The sequence below is a fragment of the Rhyacophila brunnea genome, unplaced genomic scaffold (assembly GCF_057557595.1).
Source record: "Rhyacophila brunnea isolate RB1 unplaced genomic scaffold, BYU_Rbru_1.0 scaffold_23, whole genome shotgun sequence".
Classification (NCBI taxonomy): Eukaryota; Metazoa; Arthropoda; class Insecta; order Trichoptera; family Rhyacophilidae; genus Rhyacophila; species Rhyacophila brunnea.
This window is the reverse complement of record NW_028232893.1, coordinates 10,710,919-10,727,057: the sequence shown is the minus strand read 5'-3', so window position 1 is coordinate 10,727,057 and position 16,139 is coordinate 10,710,919. Positions and strand designations below refer to the sequence as shown.

At 34.5% G+C, this 16,139-nt stretch overlaps 1 protein-coding gene across 1 annotated transcript in view; it reads left to right on the top strand.

Moving 5' to 3' along the window:
* Positions 1-16,139, top strand: part of Lim1 (LIM homeobox 1) — a 178,821-nt gene that overhangs the window by 4,641 nt on the left and 158,041 nt on the right. The window contains exon 2 of the mRNA XM_085950263.1: positions 15,561-15,759. Coding sequence (XP_085806389.1) covers positions 15,593-15,759 — 167 coding nt within the window. The 5' untranslated portion in view covers positions 15,561-15,592. The remainder of the gene's footprint in view (positions 1-15,560; positions 15,760-16,139) is intronic.

Genomic DNA, 16,139 nt, shown 5'->3' with positions numbered 1-16,139 from the left:
ATTATTATACTCAATATGCTCAAACTTGTACTTGGTATGAAGTAAATAAAAAACAAACAAACAAAATATAGAAAACTGAAATGTCATTTTGACATTTCATTTTGATTTCCATTGTGACGCACGTATATATTAATAATTTAGTTGCTAGAACCACCCAATTAGCAACCAATAATAGTGGAGTGGATTACGAATTTCTTCCGAAATAACTTTTCATACAAAGCAGAATTAGCTGAAAATGAATTCAATTCTGCTTAAAGATGGCTAAAAGTATTACAAAAATGCATTGGCGTCGTGTTCTGATATATTCTAAAAGTTTCAAATGTCTAGCTAGTCAGGAAGTTAGTTAAAAATCGATTGCAAGATTTGTACTGGACAAACAACCACCGGACAAAAGAGAATTCGAGCTAATATCAACGTTGTAATAAGTCGGAAGAATAGGTGTAATAGGTACTTATTTATTATACTTAGCCAACATTACATATTAAAATGTAAATATATTAGTTAATTTAAAAATTAGTGGAGTTTTATTATATTTTAAGTGCTCACCAACAATAATTAGATGTAAATATAAGTATTCCGTTTTTTTTGCCAGAAAGGGAGGAAGGGATGAGATTAAATAAAATTATGTAAGATAGGTAGGTTGGTAGATATGTAGGTAGGTATGTAGCAGTAGCGAAGAGTGGAGGTGGGCTGTTCAGATCCGCCATAAATACTTAGTGCACATTACACTTTATTAGTCATACTTATGTGTTTATTTTTATTGACTGGTAGGAGTATAAGACTGTATAGGTATAAGACTATGTAGTTACAATTTACAGATGGTATTGGTTAGTTTTTAAAAATCAATAAAACCCTCCCTAAACCAAACCATAATAGTTTTGGTATATTTTGGGAGATACGACAAAATTTTGCACACTTTATCATTCATATTACTTATTTGTTTCGTTGAATTAAGAATTCATAAATTATAGATGGTATTGGTTAGTTTTTTTTTTCTTAATTCATTAAGCCCTTCCTAGCCAAACCATAATCGATAAAAAATATTCTTCTATCTATAAATTATGTATGGTTTAATGGCATAATTTTAGATACTTTATAGATGAACGATCGTTGGATTAAGGATACTTATTATTGCACATACTGTTAGTTCATTTTTTTTTAATTCATTAAACCCTGCCTAATTCTAGGTACTTAATAGATAAAAAATATTAAACTAACCAACACCATCTGCAAATTGTAGACTTATTTAAATGAAAACAAATACGTATAACTGACAAAGTTTAATAAAAATACCACTACTATTATGTTTCGGTTTAGGCAGGGTTTAATTGATTTTTAAAAATTAACCAATAGGTACCATCTGTAAATTGTAGCCTTAGTTCAATAAAACAAATTCGTAAGACTAACAAAGTTTAATGTTCACTATTTATGGCGGATTTTAACAGCCTATCTCCACCCTTCGCTACTGGTATTTAGGTAATTACCCCAGTGGGTACCTAGTCTTGATAATAATTATCATACAATATACCTAACTATCAACTCACTCAAAATTTGTGAAATTGAATATTAACTACAAACCTACATATTATTTACATTAACTATGGATTAAAACAATTACAAACTTTACAAAATATATTTACCTACCTAAGTAAATTATTGATAGATTTCTGATATCATGTGTGGTAAACCCGGATTAAGAGCTACGTACTTATATAAACCGAATCGTTTTTTTATGAAATAAAACAGAATAAACTTTACTTCGGTGGTTATACGCATTGCCTATTGTGAGAGGTGAAAAATCCATATTATTCTACAATGACAATGTGCTCTACTTTCTGTAACAAATAAGAAAATAATGGAATAAAAAATAAGCTATTATTTCAGGCGGTAAATAATCCGCACTATGTAAATGACCAGAGTCGAAATTCAGAAGAAACCTGTGCGAATTTTTAACTATAGAAAGTGATTAAGCAGTGAAAATTGTGATTCGGTTAACCTGAAAACAAATTGAATTCTTTTTAACGCAATGCGAAACTCTCCTGCTTCGCTTTGTGTCTGTTCACACTCTAAATTCATGACTAAAAGTGTAACAACTCAGACATAGGTAATTGATTTTGAATTTACAAGAAAACTATGCAAAAATTATGCATGGATCGTAAGAAATTGATTGGCTATGAATGCTCATCTGGTTTATTATCACGCTAAAAAAAACCAATTGACAATAATGGATTCAGTGAATGAATTTTAATAGCAAAAAAAAGAACTTACCATAGATTGGCGTAGTGTAACTTTTGGAAAGAGGTAGACTGCCACCTAGACGTCTCGTTGGGGTAGGCAGATTGAGCGTCGCTTGGGGGCGGCAGTTACTCGAAGGGCGGCAAATCGAGGAGAATCATTTGGTATAATTATATAGAAATAACTACCTAAACTTAAATCAATTTCTCTCTCCTTCTTGGTCGTGCACTCATGGCTGAAGATCGTGACCACATTTAAATTTCGCCATCCTTTGAGCGACCAAGACTTTCCATCCTTCTCAATCTTCCGCTTCTCTCAGGACAGAATGGATGGTGCCCCCAGTCAGCTCTTTCACTTGGTTGCTCCATCGCGCAGACGCTCTTCCTCTGCTTCGCCTTCCCTGGAGGCTACCCAAAACTACCAGTCTCTCCAGGTTGTCCGGTCCGCGCCTGACAATATGTCCAAAAAACTGCAGAATTCTTCTCAGACATATCGTCGAGAGCCGTTCCTTTATCTTCAGTCCCTGGATGATTGACTGGTTCGTCCTGTGCTCCGTCCAAGAAATGCGAAGCATTCGGCGCCAACACCACATCTCAAAGGCATCAATTGCCTTCCGTTCTCTTGTCTTCAGGGTCCACGACTCGACTCCGTATAGGAATATCGAGAACACTAATGTTTGCACAAGCATCATTTTTGTGGCAATCGAAATTCCCCGATCCTTCCATATAGTGGTAAGGCGTGTCATCGCACTTTTTGCAATTTGTGTGCGCCTTCTTATTTCCGCTTCACATCCGCCCTTTCCACTGATGGTCGATCCAAGATATACAAACTCGTCGACTGTTTCGAGGTTTTGGAGTGTACTTGGTGTTGGTAGAAGGTTGGCCCGATCAATAACCATTAACTTGGTTAAAGGAGGCCGTATTTGCGACTCTCTTCCTCTACCCGGTGTAGCAGCTCTGAGAGTTCCCTTTCATCAGCATCAATCAGCATCAATCATCATTTAAATCAATTTAAACTAATTAAAAAAATCAGCTTACTAGTTGGAAACAAAATGTAGGTCTTAATCAACATAAAAGGTTTAACAGGAGTGCATTTTTTTTGTCAGGTTCGCGATGTCTAGTTTATTCTGTTTAATTAGATTTTAGTCTGTATCGAAGCATCGCTATCGATTTAATAATGCCTAAACATTTGCGATCTCAGACTAAAAATATCATTAAAAAATGTTGCCAAGTTTTGTGAAGAGAAAAGCGACACGGATCGCCCTTAATTCCTCAAGATGAAGAAAATTAATGTAAGTATCACAAAAATGACATGTAAGAAGCCTCTAAGTCACCAGCGTCCAAAAAATCCCCACTTTTGAGGAAATATATTTATAAATTTAATTTTGTTAATTTTAGTGGTACCTATATATTTTGTAAGTATCGTATCCATACAGCACTTTTTTTAGATTTCGGAGTCATGAAATGATGATAAAAAATACTGTATAAAAAATATGGCGGTATTTTGGCGCTGCCTAGGGGCGGCATTTTGTCTAGGGACGTCATTGAGTTGCCAGATCTAAAAAAAGAGCACTCATGTCAGTTATACCTACTAACGGGAAATAAGAAGATAATACGATAATATAATAATATAATACACATAATACATACTAATGAATATGTACAGATTAATGACAACGATACACTAATTCGATGAAACTTCAAAAACTCACTGACGACATAAAATTGAGCGATGAGTTTAAATTACGTATTTTTCAAAACACATCAAAAATAGTTAGATAAATAATATATTTTATTCTTAAAATCAATCTATATTTATTAATATGCGATTAAACGCCATATATATTTTTTTTAAATTATCAAATTATTAATTATTTTGGTCAAAGTGTTATCATGACAAGAATATTATGCGCGAAGGTTTTAGGCTCTGCGATAGAAGCCTACCATATTTCATACAATTCGATGGAGTGGCTGAGGTTACGTGATGTAGTTTATACAATGACATTATTAATGGACAACGCACTCGGTACATTAGCTAGCAAGTAAATTCGCGCATAGCGACATTCGCACATGTAGAGGTAGACGTGACGCAATTTTCATTACGCGATATCACGCATCGGGAATTTATTGTAATGGCGTTAGAACAGTGTTTCTAGTGTCAATGTTCATTTGAGTGAACCCGTTCGAACCGAACCATTCGGCAGACCCGACAAAAAGCATCGGGAATTTATAGCAATATCGCCTTTATTGTAAATGGCGTTAGAACAGATTATGCCATTCGGCAGACCCGACAAAAAAGTGAGGTCATTTTTTTTAATGTCATTGAGTTTATACGAAAAAATATCACAATTCCTTGAGAAATAATCCGACATTTATTTACGTCCAAGACAGATGGTGCGTTGTGGTAGGTATATTTTTTTAAACCTTTGCAGATTGTTTTGTATTCTGTATAATACCTACATTCCGACATATTATACGACATCTGTCGTTGGTAAATTAAATTATTTTTATAAAATATAAAATAATCAAGTGATTAAGTGATTAAGTATATAAATATGTCAATATACAATTAAGAAATATTTATCTTAAGAAGGTAGGATTTAAATAATTGCCTAGTATGGAGTCTTCGCAATTGATATATTGACTATTATAGTTAAGACTGCCTTGAATGAGTTGAAGTTGACACTTGTTTACGGTCACGGATGAAAATAAACTTCTGAAATCTGTATTTTTTTCCGCACGTCGTAAAATACATAAAAAATATTCATTCATTAAATAGACGTGTAGGAAAATACATCTTTCCATTTTGAAAGGATTCTTATCATACCACACCAGTAGTTCGAATAGTGCACACTAAACTTTGCAGTCATAGTTATTTGTTTTCATTAAAAAAAAATACAATTTGCAGATGCTGCTGGTTAGTTTTTGGAATTTAATTAAAACCTGCCTAAACCAAACTATAATAGTTCATGTATTACTATGGGTGATCCGACAATAATAGCGCACACTTTATTCAGTGTGCCAGACCTGCCTACCCAAACCATAATCAATAAAATTCTTCTTTCTATAAAACATCTAAAATTGAATGGCATAATTTTAGATATTTTATGGATAGACGAATATCTTTTGACTATTATATACTATGGCTTGGATTAGCCAGGGCTTAATTAAATTTAAAAAAATATTTAACACTGTCTACCTAATATTGTAGAAACGTTCAATGAAAACAAATGTAGGTAGGTACGTTTGACTGAGGAAGTGTAGTGTGCATTACATTTGGTTTACTAGATTTTTAACGTATTGTAAACATACACATAGATTTGTGTATTTTGTTTGTTTATTTAAATTTGTATCGTGGGGGGTGCTAAAAATCAATGTCTCAGGCCTCCACGTCCTTCAACCCGCCACTGACTACACTATAATAGTATACTTATATACAATAATTATTATAAGTAGGTATGTATCTTCAGTGACGTCCCTAGATAAAATGCCGCCCCTAGCCAGCGCCAAAATGCCACCTCATTTTTTATACAGTATTTGTATTACTAACAAAATATCAGACTAATTATTCGCAAATCTGAACGTGTCGTTTCTGGTCACCAATGACGTCGAAGGGCAATAGAAGTAAACTAGATATCGCAAACCCGATAAAACCAGTGAGCTGTTTTTTTTTTGAAGGAAAGATATTTTCGTTATTACTAAGTTTATGTAACTATTTCTATGTATTCCAAATGATTCTCCTCGATTTGCCGCTCTTCGAGTAACTGCCGCCCCCAAGCGACGCTCAATCTGCCTGCCCCCACGGGACGTCACTGTGTATTTTACCTGCTACACATGGCTAATTTAGCAAAACATTGGTAAACACTTTATCAGGTAGGTAATACAGCGCCATCTTTAGATTAATAAAGGAGCGTGAGCATATTATCTTGTTGCACAAGTATCGAGTGGTCCACTGTTCAGCTGTCAAAATCAGATCCCAGATTGCTTGACATATTGATTCGCTCTTTCTCGTTTCAAATAGAATTATAAAAATTCTCAAATCAAATATATTAACTATCAGTGTTATTTATAAATAATACACATTCCTGTTATTCATCAGCTGTCAAAGTCAGACTAGTCCTCACACAAAAACCGGTGGTAATATCGATTTCCAAAAAGTATGTAGCATTGATCTATTCTTCTTATTGTGCCATCCCCTAGCGGAGGTCGGCCACCATCAAAGCGATCTTATCTTTGTCGTCTGCTACCCGGAACAGTTCGGTGGAGCTGCACTCGTACCAATCACGGAGGTTCTTAAGCCACGAAACGCGGCGCCGTCCTCTGCTACGCTTCCCATTGATCTTTCCTAGAATGACAAGTTGGGGAATGCTGTATTTTTGTCCTCTCATAATGTGGCCGAGGTATTGTAGTTTCCTGGTTTTGATACTACGTAGAACTTCTCGGTCCTTCCCCATTCGATTGAGAACTTCAACATTTGTCACCCGGTCAGTCCAAGGAATTTTGAGGATTATCTATGCACTACATTTATTTTGTAGGTGTGTTAATGCTAGTGTATTATTAATCATGTAACTCATCTATCCAAATCAAACCATTCCCTGTGTGAACACGACGGACGCGTCAGTATGAGCACTCTATAGAACAATGACAGGTCATCCATAGACAACAAAGGGAGGGGCGGAAAAAGTAAGACCGGTCGTTGTGAATGTATCGGCTTTCTACTTGAGTCGGCAATGGTTTATCCCATATTCTTCCACACTCGAGATCAGTTGCCTCTGTATCTCCAAGCCCGTTACGTATTTCAGTTCCCATTACAGAGTTTCCTGGGTAAACACTTTATCAGGTAGGTAGGTAATAAAATGGGTCCTGTCATTTGTCATCAACCGCATTTTGACACCTGGACAAAAACCGTGGTCACTCATCGGTCATTATCACCATTATTATCAGTCTTCAAAAGAAATGAGGATAATAATAATCTTTATTGCACCTCTCCACCACTAAAAATGATCGTTTTGTGGAATCCCACACACCGGTGCTTACACTAATTGACTTACACAGGTAACAGGTAGGCATACCCAACAGTTACCTTGTGAACTTTTTCAAACCCAGATAAAAGTGAATAAAAGAATATAATATTTTCTGTTGGATATCCATTGCTAAGTTAAGGCTTTCCACATAGTTTAAATATTACGAAATTAATAAAGAAAAATGCTGCAATTTTTATAAAATAATAATATAATTCTTTCTTATTAATAATAGGGACATGTAAGTTCATGAGTGAAGGTTTATAGTCTTAGGTAACTAAGTACATCATGGCCCCCACATCCTGAAGCGGGCCCCCAGGCTAAGATCTTTAGCGGCCCCCCTACCTATCGCTAAGGGTAATGACCAGTGACGTCCCTAGACAAAATGCCGCCCATAGGCAGCGTCAAAATGCCACCCCATTATACAGTATTTTTTATTATCCTTTCATGACTTCAATATCTAAGAAATACATTATTTTCTTTTATTTTATTAACTGTCAATTCATGGTGGAACTGCATTGTATTGTTGTTTTAATTTAATAAAACGCATTTCTTTTGTAGTACTTATTCCGCTTTTAATCAATAGATTAGGACCGGTTTCGTCCGCCTCAGAGAGAGGGACATTTTCAACATTTATTAACAAAACATATACCACAAAATTTAATTTAAATGTCATCTCTACTTCAATAGACAATATTGCGAGTCCACGGTTTCAGATATATTTAAAAATTCTCACAACTTTCAAAACTCGCGAATGACTAACAAAAATATTTAGATTAATTAATTAGGTACCTAAGTATGTACCTACCCATAATTCAAATATAATTCGCAAATCTGCACGTGTCATTGTCATGAAGGAGTGATGTCCAAAGACAACGGAAGTAAACTAGACATCGCGAACCCGACGAAAAAATATAGTCTTGTTAAACCTTTTATGCTAATTAATACACTTTGTTTCCAACCAGTGAGCTGAACTTTTTAATGGAAAAACATTTCCGTTATTACTAAGTTTATGTACCTATTCCTAAATATATTTAATGATTCTCCTCGATTTGCCGCCCTTCGAGTAACTGCCGCCCCCAAGCGACGCTCAATCTCCCTACACCCACGTGACGTCACTGGTAATGGCAGTGTGACGCGCTGCATTAGCGTTTTCCAAAAATGGTGTAGGTACGTGGTAAAATTACGGTGTAATTTTAGCGATTTTCTGTATTTTTAATATGTACATCCATTAAAATACAGTTAAAAATTGCATCGTAGGTAGGTACCTACAACCAAATATTTTTAAGTAATCATATCAATGTAGTAAAATAGCTTCACAGGCGACTTTTTTTACTATTATAGCAAATTTGTGATCTACGTTTATCTCACTTATCTGGTCGACTCGTCACTCCGGGCCCTTCCTGAGCCCGGGCCCCAGGCTAGAGCCCTGTCAGCCCCCCCCCTTGTGGGGGCCATGAACTACATTATATTATTATATTGAGCAAACAGTTTTACAAGCAATGGTTGTTAGTGAAATCACTGTAGGTACCTAATGTGTTGATGAATAGGTAGGTACACCAGCGCATCTATTCTACACACAAAACTGCTATCGGCAGCCATTGAGGGTAGTTTTTATCGAAGTATTGTAACTATTACGATAAGTTAGCCTTCTAAACTAAACAGTCAAAACTGTCTATCTCGTTCTAAAATTTAGCACAACCAAGAGAGGTGCTGTTAAAACATAGCACTTATTGTAACAATTACAATTAACTTATTGTACCTAATTGTTACTTACTATAAGTGGTAAAACTACCCTCGATAGCTGCCGATAGCGGCCGATAGCAGTCTTGTGTATAGAATAGATGTGCAGGTTTGGCCTAAATTATAAAAAATAAATTGACAAGAAGTTACTAAAGAAAATGAATAAATTATTAAATTTCATGTTACAGTTTAAATTAGGTACAGATAATTATGTAGCAAGATCACAACTGTTTTACTAGAAGATTTATTTACCAGAACTGCATTAACATGACAGATTTTTTTCGTAATAACGTAGGTAGGTACCTATAAATAGTATACCTATATTTAGATAATTAATCACAAAGAATCGTAAATAACAGTTCATACCACAGAATCGATTAATAAATAGAATTCAGATAGGATGTACCTACCTACCGACCTCAATACACAACATTTTGAAACAGGGTTTTGAATGTGTCAGTGACCTACGAAAATGAATCACACATTATAGGCGTGCAATAGCGTGTGTTGCAATCTTCAACTACACCAATATTGAATGAGGGTCAGTGCATAAACCGAGAGCAGTTGTCAGAACGAAGGAATGGCATACTGTTGATACGTGTTTAAGTTTAGGTATCCAATATTTTCATACATCAATTCTATGTCCCCCGGTTTATACCTACATAATTTATTATGTATTCTCAATCCAACGAAAACAATTAAGTATGAATGAAAAAGTGTGCACAATTTGGTCTTATCTTCCAAAATGTACCATAACTATTATGGTTTGGTTTAGGCAGAGTTTAATTGATTTTTAAAACTAACCAACACCATCTGTAAATTGTATCTAGTCTTAGTTCAATAAAAACATTTCCTACTTACGTATGACATAGTTTAATGTGTAATATGGCGGATCTTAGCAGCCTACCTCCACCCTGCTATCTATCTATTTGTCATACAGGTATATTCCAACATAACATTAATTAACTTCAGAGTCATGAAAAAATATGGTAAAAATGCTATCATGTATTATATGCGTTTAGTATGAAATAACCAATGACATTATGTCACACTTTAAACAAATGAGATTTTGCTCGTCATTTCGAATACGAAACGTGGTCAGCCTTTCAAATTCCATATTCAAAACGCTTATATGATTCAATTATTGTAATGCAAATGCAGTTATAACTATGAATGAACAGACCATGCGAGTGAATAGTAGGCGGCCCTCGGGGTAGATCCCGGTGAGGTCACAATATTTATGTGATGTTCTCAAAGCTTGGGTATTTGTGATTGTTTCACTTAATTTATTAATTAATAATTATTACACTACTATTGTTGGGCCTCATGGTATGTTATAGTGATAAAAAGAATACATAGGTATATTTTATTTAATTACCTATAGGTCGTAGATGTAGATGAGCAGACCTATATAATACCTACCTAATAATTAACTTACTATTTAAATAGGTAGGTAGTTGAATTGGTAAATATAGGAAAGTCTATTCTCAGCGTTAGCATATAAAAAAACAACAAGAAAAACAAAGAAATAATCAAAAGAGGAAAAATTATTTGTCAAAATCATATCAAAGATGGTAAATAAAACTCTAGCTAATCTAGGTATATAGATGGGGCATAAATATATGAAAGTGAAGCTTTTAAGATAAACTTTACAAAAAATCCCTTGGTGCCAATGGGAAAGAAAGGATGTAGATGTAGGCTGTGGATATCTAATATCACTAAACTTTGTCTATCATACTTGTTTTGTTTTCATTGAACTAAGAATACAAATTGCAGATGGTGTTGGTTATTTTTTTAAATTTAATTCAACCCTGCCTACCCAAACCATAATAGATTAAAGATAGAAAATATTTTTCTATCTATAAAACATTTAAAATTATGTCACTAAATTATACTATACTTAGTAGGTACATACTTACATTGATTCTGAAAGGATTTTTTTAAAAATAAATCGGTAAAAAATAACAATGAAATTTAATTTAACAGAATTTCTTGTCAACAATTTTTGGCAAGATTCATTCGTAATTTTTTTTGACCGGAATATAACCGGAACAAGAGGTAATTTCATAATGAATGTAGATCTGTCAACAATCTAGAGAATTCTCGATAAATTAAAAAAACACTTTCGAATTCTCGAGAATTCTCAAATCTCCAGATATGAAAAATAAAACAAGAAACCACAAGCTCTACCTACACCTAGTGAAAATAGATCTCTTTATTACACGTACGAGTATTATAGCTATGTCATTAATTGCCATATTATTATCATAAACCACTAAAATAATACAATATTTATTGAAACAATGTGTTTTTGACCCCGCGTTTGCCAGCAGATTGGTAGAAACCTATTCTTTCTGCGGGAACTTTATTGTATGGAACTATAAATATTGCTCTGCGCTTATGTCTGAGGTGCAAATGACACAGCGTTGATGTCCGGTATGTACTGTGTAGTGTGTACCTATCCGACCACCACTTTCGTCCATTATCTTGCATTGTTTTAATCCTATAATATTATTTACTCAGAAGACACACTTATACCGTTTCCCACGAATACCTACGTGTAGAGCTTGAGGATGAATATCTTCTCATGAAAAGAGGGATTAAAAGGATTATAAGGATTATCTTTAGTTTTAAAGGTGCAGGTAGCTAATCTGTCTTTCAATAACACTTTTAGATATATTATTATTATTACCTACCTACTATTATTGTCAAAAACATCGTTGATTCCATTAAATTGAAACAAAGGTGCAACTATCTACCTGTTGCTGTTGTATTGTATCACCTTGTTTATTTATAGATAAAGGTAAGATACACTAGGTGGTGAAGACTGCCAGTTAGATGGAAGTAAACTATTCCAACAAACTTAAATAATAATAATAAAATTAAATAGGTACCTACCTACTACCTACACACGATAGTTAGACAGGGGCATTGCTTTTGGCTTTAAAAATCGGAATAAACTCAACTCAGTGGCGGTTTAATTTGAAGCAGATGACGCGATCGATTTGTCAGAAGATTTAAAAGTGGGCCTCGAAACAGTTCGAACCATTCATAAGTGGGTATAACTATTAATTAAATTATACAAAAATTTCTCAAAAATTGGATAAAAAATATTACCCATAGCATAACAAAATCCCTGCGTAGGTAACTACTTGTACGCAAAAAATAAATAAAATAACCAATATTATTACGTGTGATCACTGTCATATTTAATAATTAAGTAGGTACTTATTATTTTTAGTTAAGTTAATAATTTTATTCTCGGAAAAAGTTTCACTTTCGTAAATGAAATGTATGGTTATTATTTTATTTTTTAACGTGGGAGACTTTAAAATCACTCAGTGCCTCGGGCCTCCGAGTCTCTAAGCCTGCCACTATTTTAAACACTAATAAACATACAGAAATATCTATATACCTATATATATATATATATATTGTTTTTGGGATAATATAATAATATAATGCACAAGATCACAGTTGTGTACCTAAGTAGATATACTTTACAATTTTGAAGTCGATTTAAACAAATTGGTTACCTATGCTCTTGTATCATTTCAATCCTTAGCTCATCAACAAATTATACGTATTTTTAGTTACGTTGACCCATCACGAATGCGGAATTCCTAATAGGTATAATACTTTCCGTTGCCATACATTTTTCCGTCAGTATCAAAATTACAAATCGATACCGAGAATCGATTGCAAACCACAAAAGTTCACTTTTAACCTGCTCGCATTGTCACAGGTAAATTTGCCATGAATATTGTGGTATTTTTCAAGTTGTTTGTGTTTTCGAGTATCTAACTATACTTAGATACTTATATTGATATAAAAAAAAAGAAAACAAAGAAATAAACAAAAGAGTAATAATTAATTGTCACAATCATATTATATTACAGAACCCCTATCAATAAATTATTTTCATGATGATAAACCTGATATCAGTGACGTCCCGTGGGGGTAGGCAGATTGAGCTTCGCTTGGGGGCGGCAGTTACTTGAAGGGCGGCAAATCGAGAAGAATCATTAGGTATATAAATAAATAGGTATCTAAACTTAGTAATCACGAAAATATCTCTCCATTAAAAAATTCAGCTCACTGGTTGGAAACAAAATGTACCTATTACCTAATAAACAATGACTAACAAGAATGTTTAACAGGATTGTGTTTTTTTTTGTCGAGTTTGTGATGTCTAGTTTATTTCCGTTGTCCTTCGACGTCATATCCTTGATGACCAGCAATGACACGTGCAGATTTGAGAACTTTATTTGAATTATAGGTATCTAAGTACATAGTTAGCTAATTAATTTATCAAAATATTTTTGTCAGTCACTCGCGAGTTTTGAAAGTTGTCAGGTGTATATTGAAATGTGGACCCGCAATATTGTTTATTGAAGTAAAGATGGTATTTAAATTAGATTTAGTGGTAAGTACCTATATATGTCATGGAAAGATGATAAAAAACTGTATAAAAATGGGATGGTATTTTGGCGCTGCCTAGGGGCGGCATTTTGTAGGAGGACGTAAGGAGTAGTAAGGACGTCACTGCCTGATATAGATGAAGCATACATATATTATAAAAGTCAAGCGTTTTAGCTAAACTTTAAATAAATCCCTAGGTACCAGTGGGGAAGGGTGGAGGTAGGCTGTTAAGATCCGAAATACCTAAATACTGCACACCAAACTTTGTCTGTCAAATGCATTTCTTTTCATTGAACTAAGACTACAATGTGTTGATAGTATTTATTAGTTTTTACAACGTTTTTATTAGGTCGTATTCTTATTCGTCCGGTAGTTGTTTATCCAGTACAAATCTTGCAATCGATTTTTAACTAACTTCCCGACTAGCTAGACATTAGAAACTTTTTGAACATATCAGAACACGATGCCAATGCATTCTTTTAATACTTTTAGCCATCTTTGAGTAGAATTGAATTATTTTTCAGTTAATTCTGTTTTGTATGAAAAGTTATTTCGGAAGAAATCCGTAATCCAATCTACTATTATTGGTTGCTAGGGTCTGGGGTCCTAGCAACTAAATTATTAATATATACGTGCGTTACTATGGAAATCAATATGAAATGTCATTTTGACATTTCAGTATTATTTCTATCAAGTACAAATTTTTTGATCGTTTAAGCTAGTCATGTCAAGTTTATATGATTCAACAGAAAATTTAAAAACGTTGTATATAAAAAGTTCTTTTTATCTTGTAATTATTAATATTCAATTAATCTATAAAGCAGGTACCTACCTATCTAAAATTATGGCATCAAACCATACATAATGTTAGATATTTTATAGATACAAGAATATTTTTTATCGATTATGGTTTTGTTAGGCAGGGCTTAATGAATTTTGGACATCCCAATATTGTTATATTCTCAATTTTAGATGACGATTTTTAGAATGAGAAAAGATAGGACATAGTTATGACATATTTTACAAAGATTACGGATTGTTCAGACCTTAGACTATAGATACATCTAGCGCCACCCATTGCATTGCTAAATGAAGCTGCGTGCCGTGTGTTTGGTTTGTGGGCGAGCGAACGCATTCGCACACAAATGTTTGAGACCGTAGACCATTTCGCTAGTGCTCGCACTAGACGCTTAGAATTAAAATATAATTTTCTATTTTTTTACGTTATAGGTATAGTATTTTTAAGCGGTCAAAATGCAACCAATAGGTAAAGATATCCATAATTTAAGTTATTTTAAAGAAACACCAGGTCACTGATATTAAAATATATAATGATATACAAATAAATTATCACGAACATGTATCAACTTCCTACTTATTAAACGTAATACTATCTTCTTGCTTATCAGTACGGCTACCACATTTTGATACAGCACACAAAACCATCTCTTCCACATAATTAACTAAACATATTTACCATTGACTTTATGTTTAACACAAAAAATATCAATTTTAGCAACACGCGCTCGCATGTTATTGACGCTTAGTTCAGCAACAAACTAAGATTCAGCGGCGACACCACAGCAAATCATCTCACACATCTGTAAACCTTTTATCTTACTCTAGCGCGTGTCGCAGAGATTATAAGGGTGCCGAATACTTTCTCACTCGCACTTATGCATCGTTTTTGTTCAGGCCTTGGTTCAGACTAAGCTGCCAAAAATACTCAATATTCTTATTTTTTTTACGATTTTGAAGTGAGCCTTTAAACGTGCCAGCGTCTCGGGTCTTTACGTAGTTTTTAGTCAAAACAATTTCATTGGTCATAATCAGCGCTCGAAATGTAAAATTTTACGAACCGGAGCGCTCGATAATTTTACGAAAATATTACCTAACATTATTATCTAATTGTATATGTATTTAAAAAAAATAAGTGTGTTAGATTTTTTTATTATATGGTATATGTCGCTCAGAAGGTCAAATTAATATTTCTACGAGACGGAGCGATAATTTTGGGGATGTTACGAACCAGAACGGCGCTCCGGTGCGTTCCGATCCATTTCGAGCCCTGGTCATAATCCACTACTATGGTGTGGGTATTTATTAAGTGTCTTGTTCATGCATCTTCTTCCGCTTGCAGGGCGCGGCGAGGCAGTGTTGGGAGGGGCGGTGATGGCGTGCGCGGGCTGCGACAAGCCCATCCTGGACAAGTTCCTACTGAAGGTACTGGAGAGGGCCTGGCACGCCGCCTGCGTCAGGTGCGTCGACTGTCGGGAGCCCCTCACCGACAAGTGCTTCTCCAGAGAAGCCAAGCTCTTCTGCAGAAATGACTTCTTCAGGTAATGATAACTGCTTATATCGGCTTAACATTTTATTTATAATATTTTCTATCAGCTATTTATTGGTTGATAAATTGAATGGACTGTATTGATTTGATGGGGTGCCGGGAATGATGAATCATCGGCACTAACCTTATGTTGTTGGTAAGCAGAGCCTTTCACGCTGAGCTCACAATGGTCACAATTGCACATATTGTTTCATACAGCAGGTAGCAGAGTAGCAGGTAACCGATCTCCAGTAAGGAATAAACCGGGATAAACTTAAACATGTATCAAAAATACGTCATACGTCGAATACTGACAACTGCTCTCGGTTTATGCATTAACGCTCATTTAAGGGGGAGAGGCATTCCCAGCAGAGAACTTGAGTTTTTTTTGAT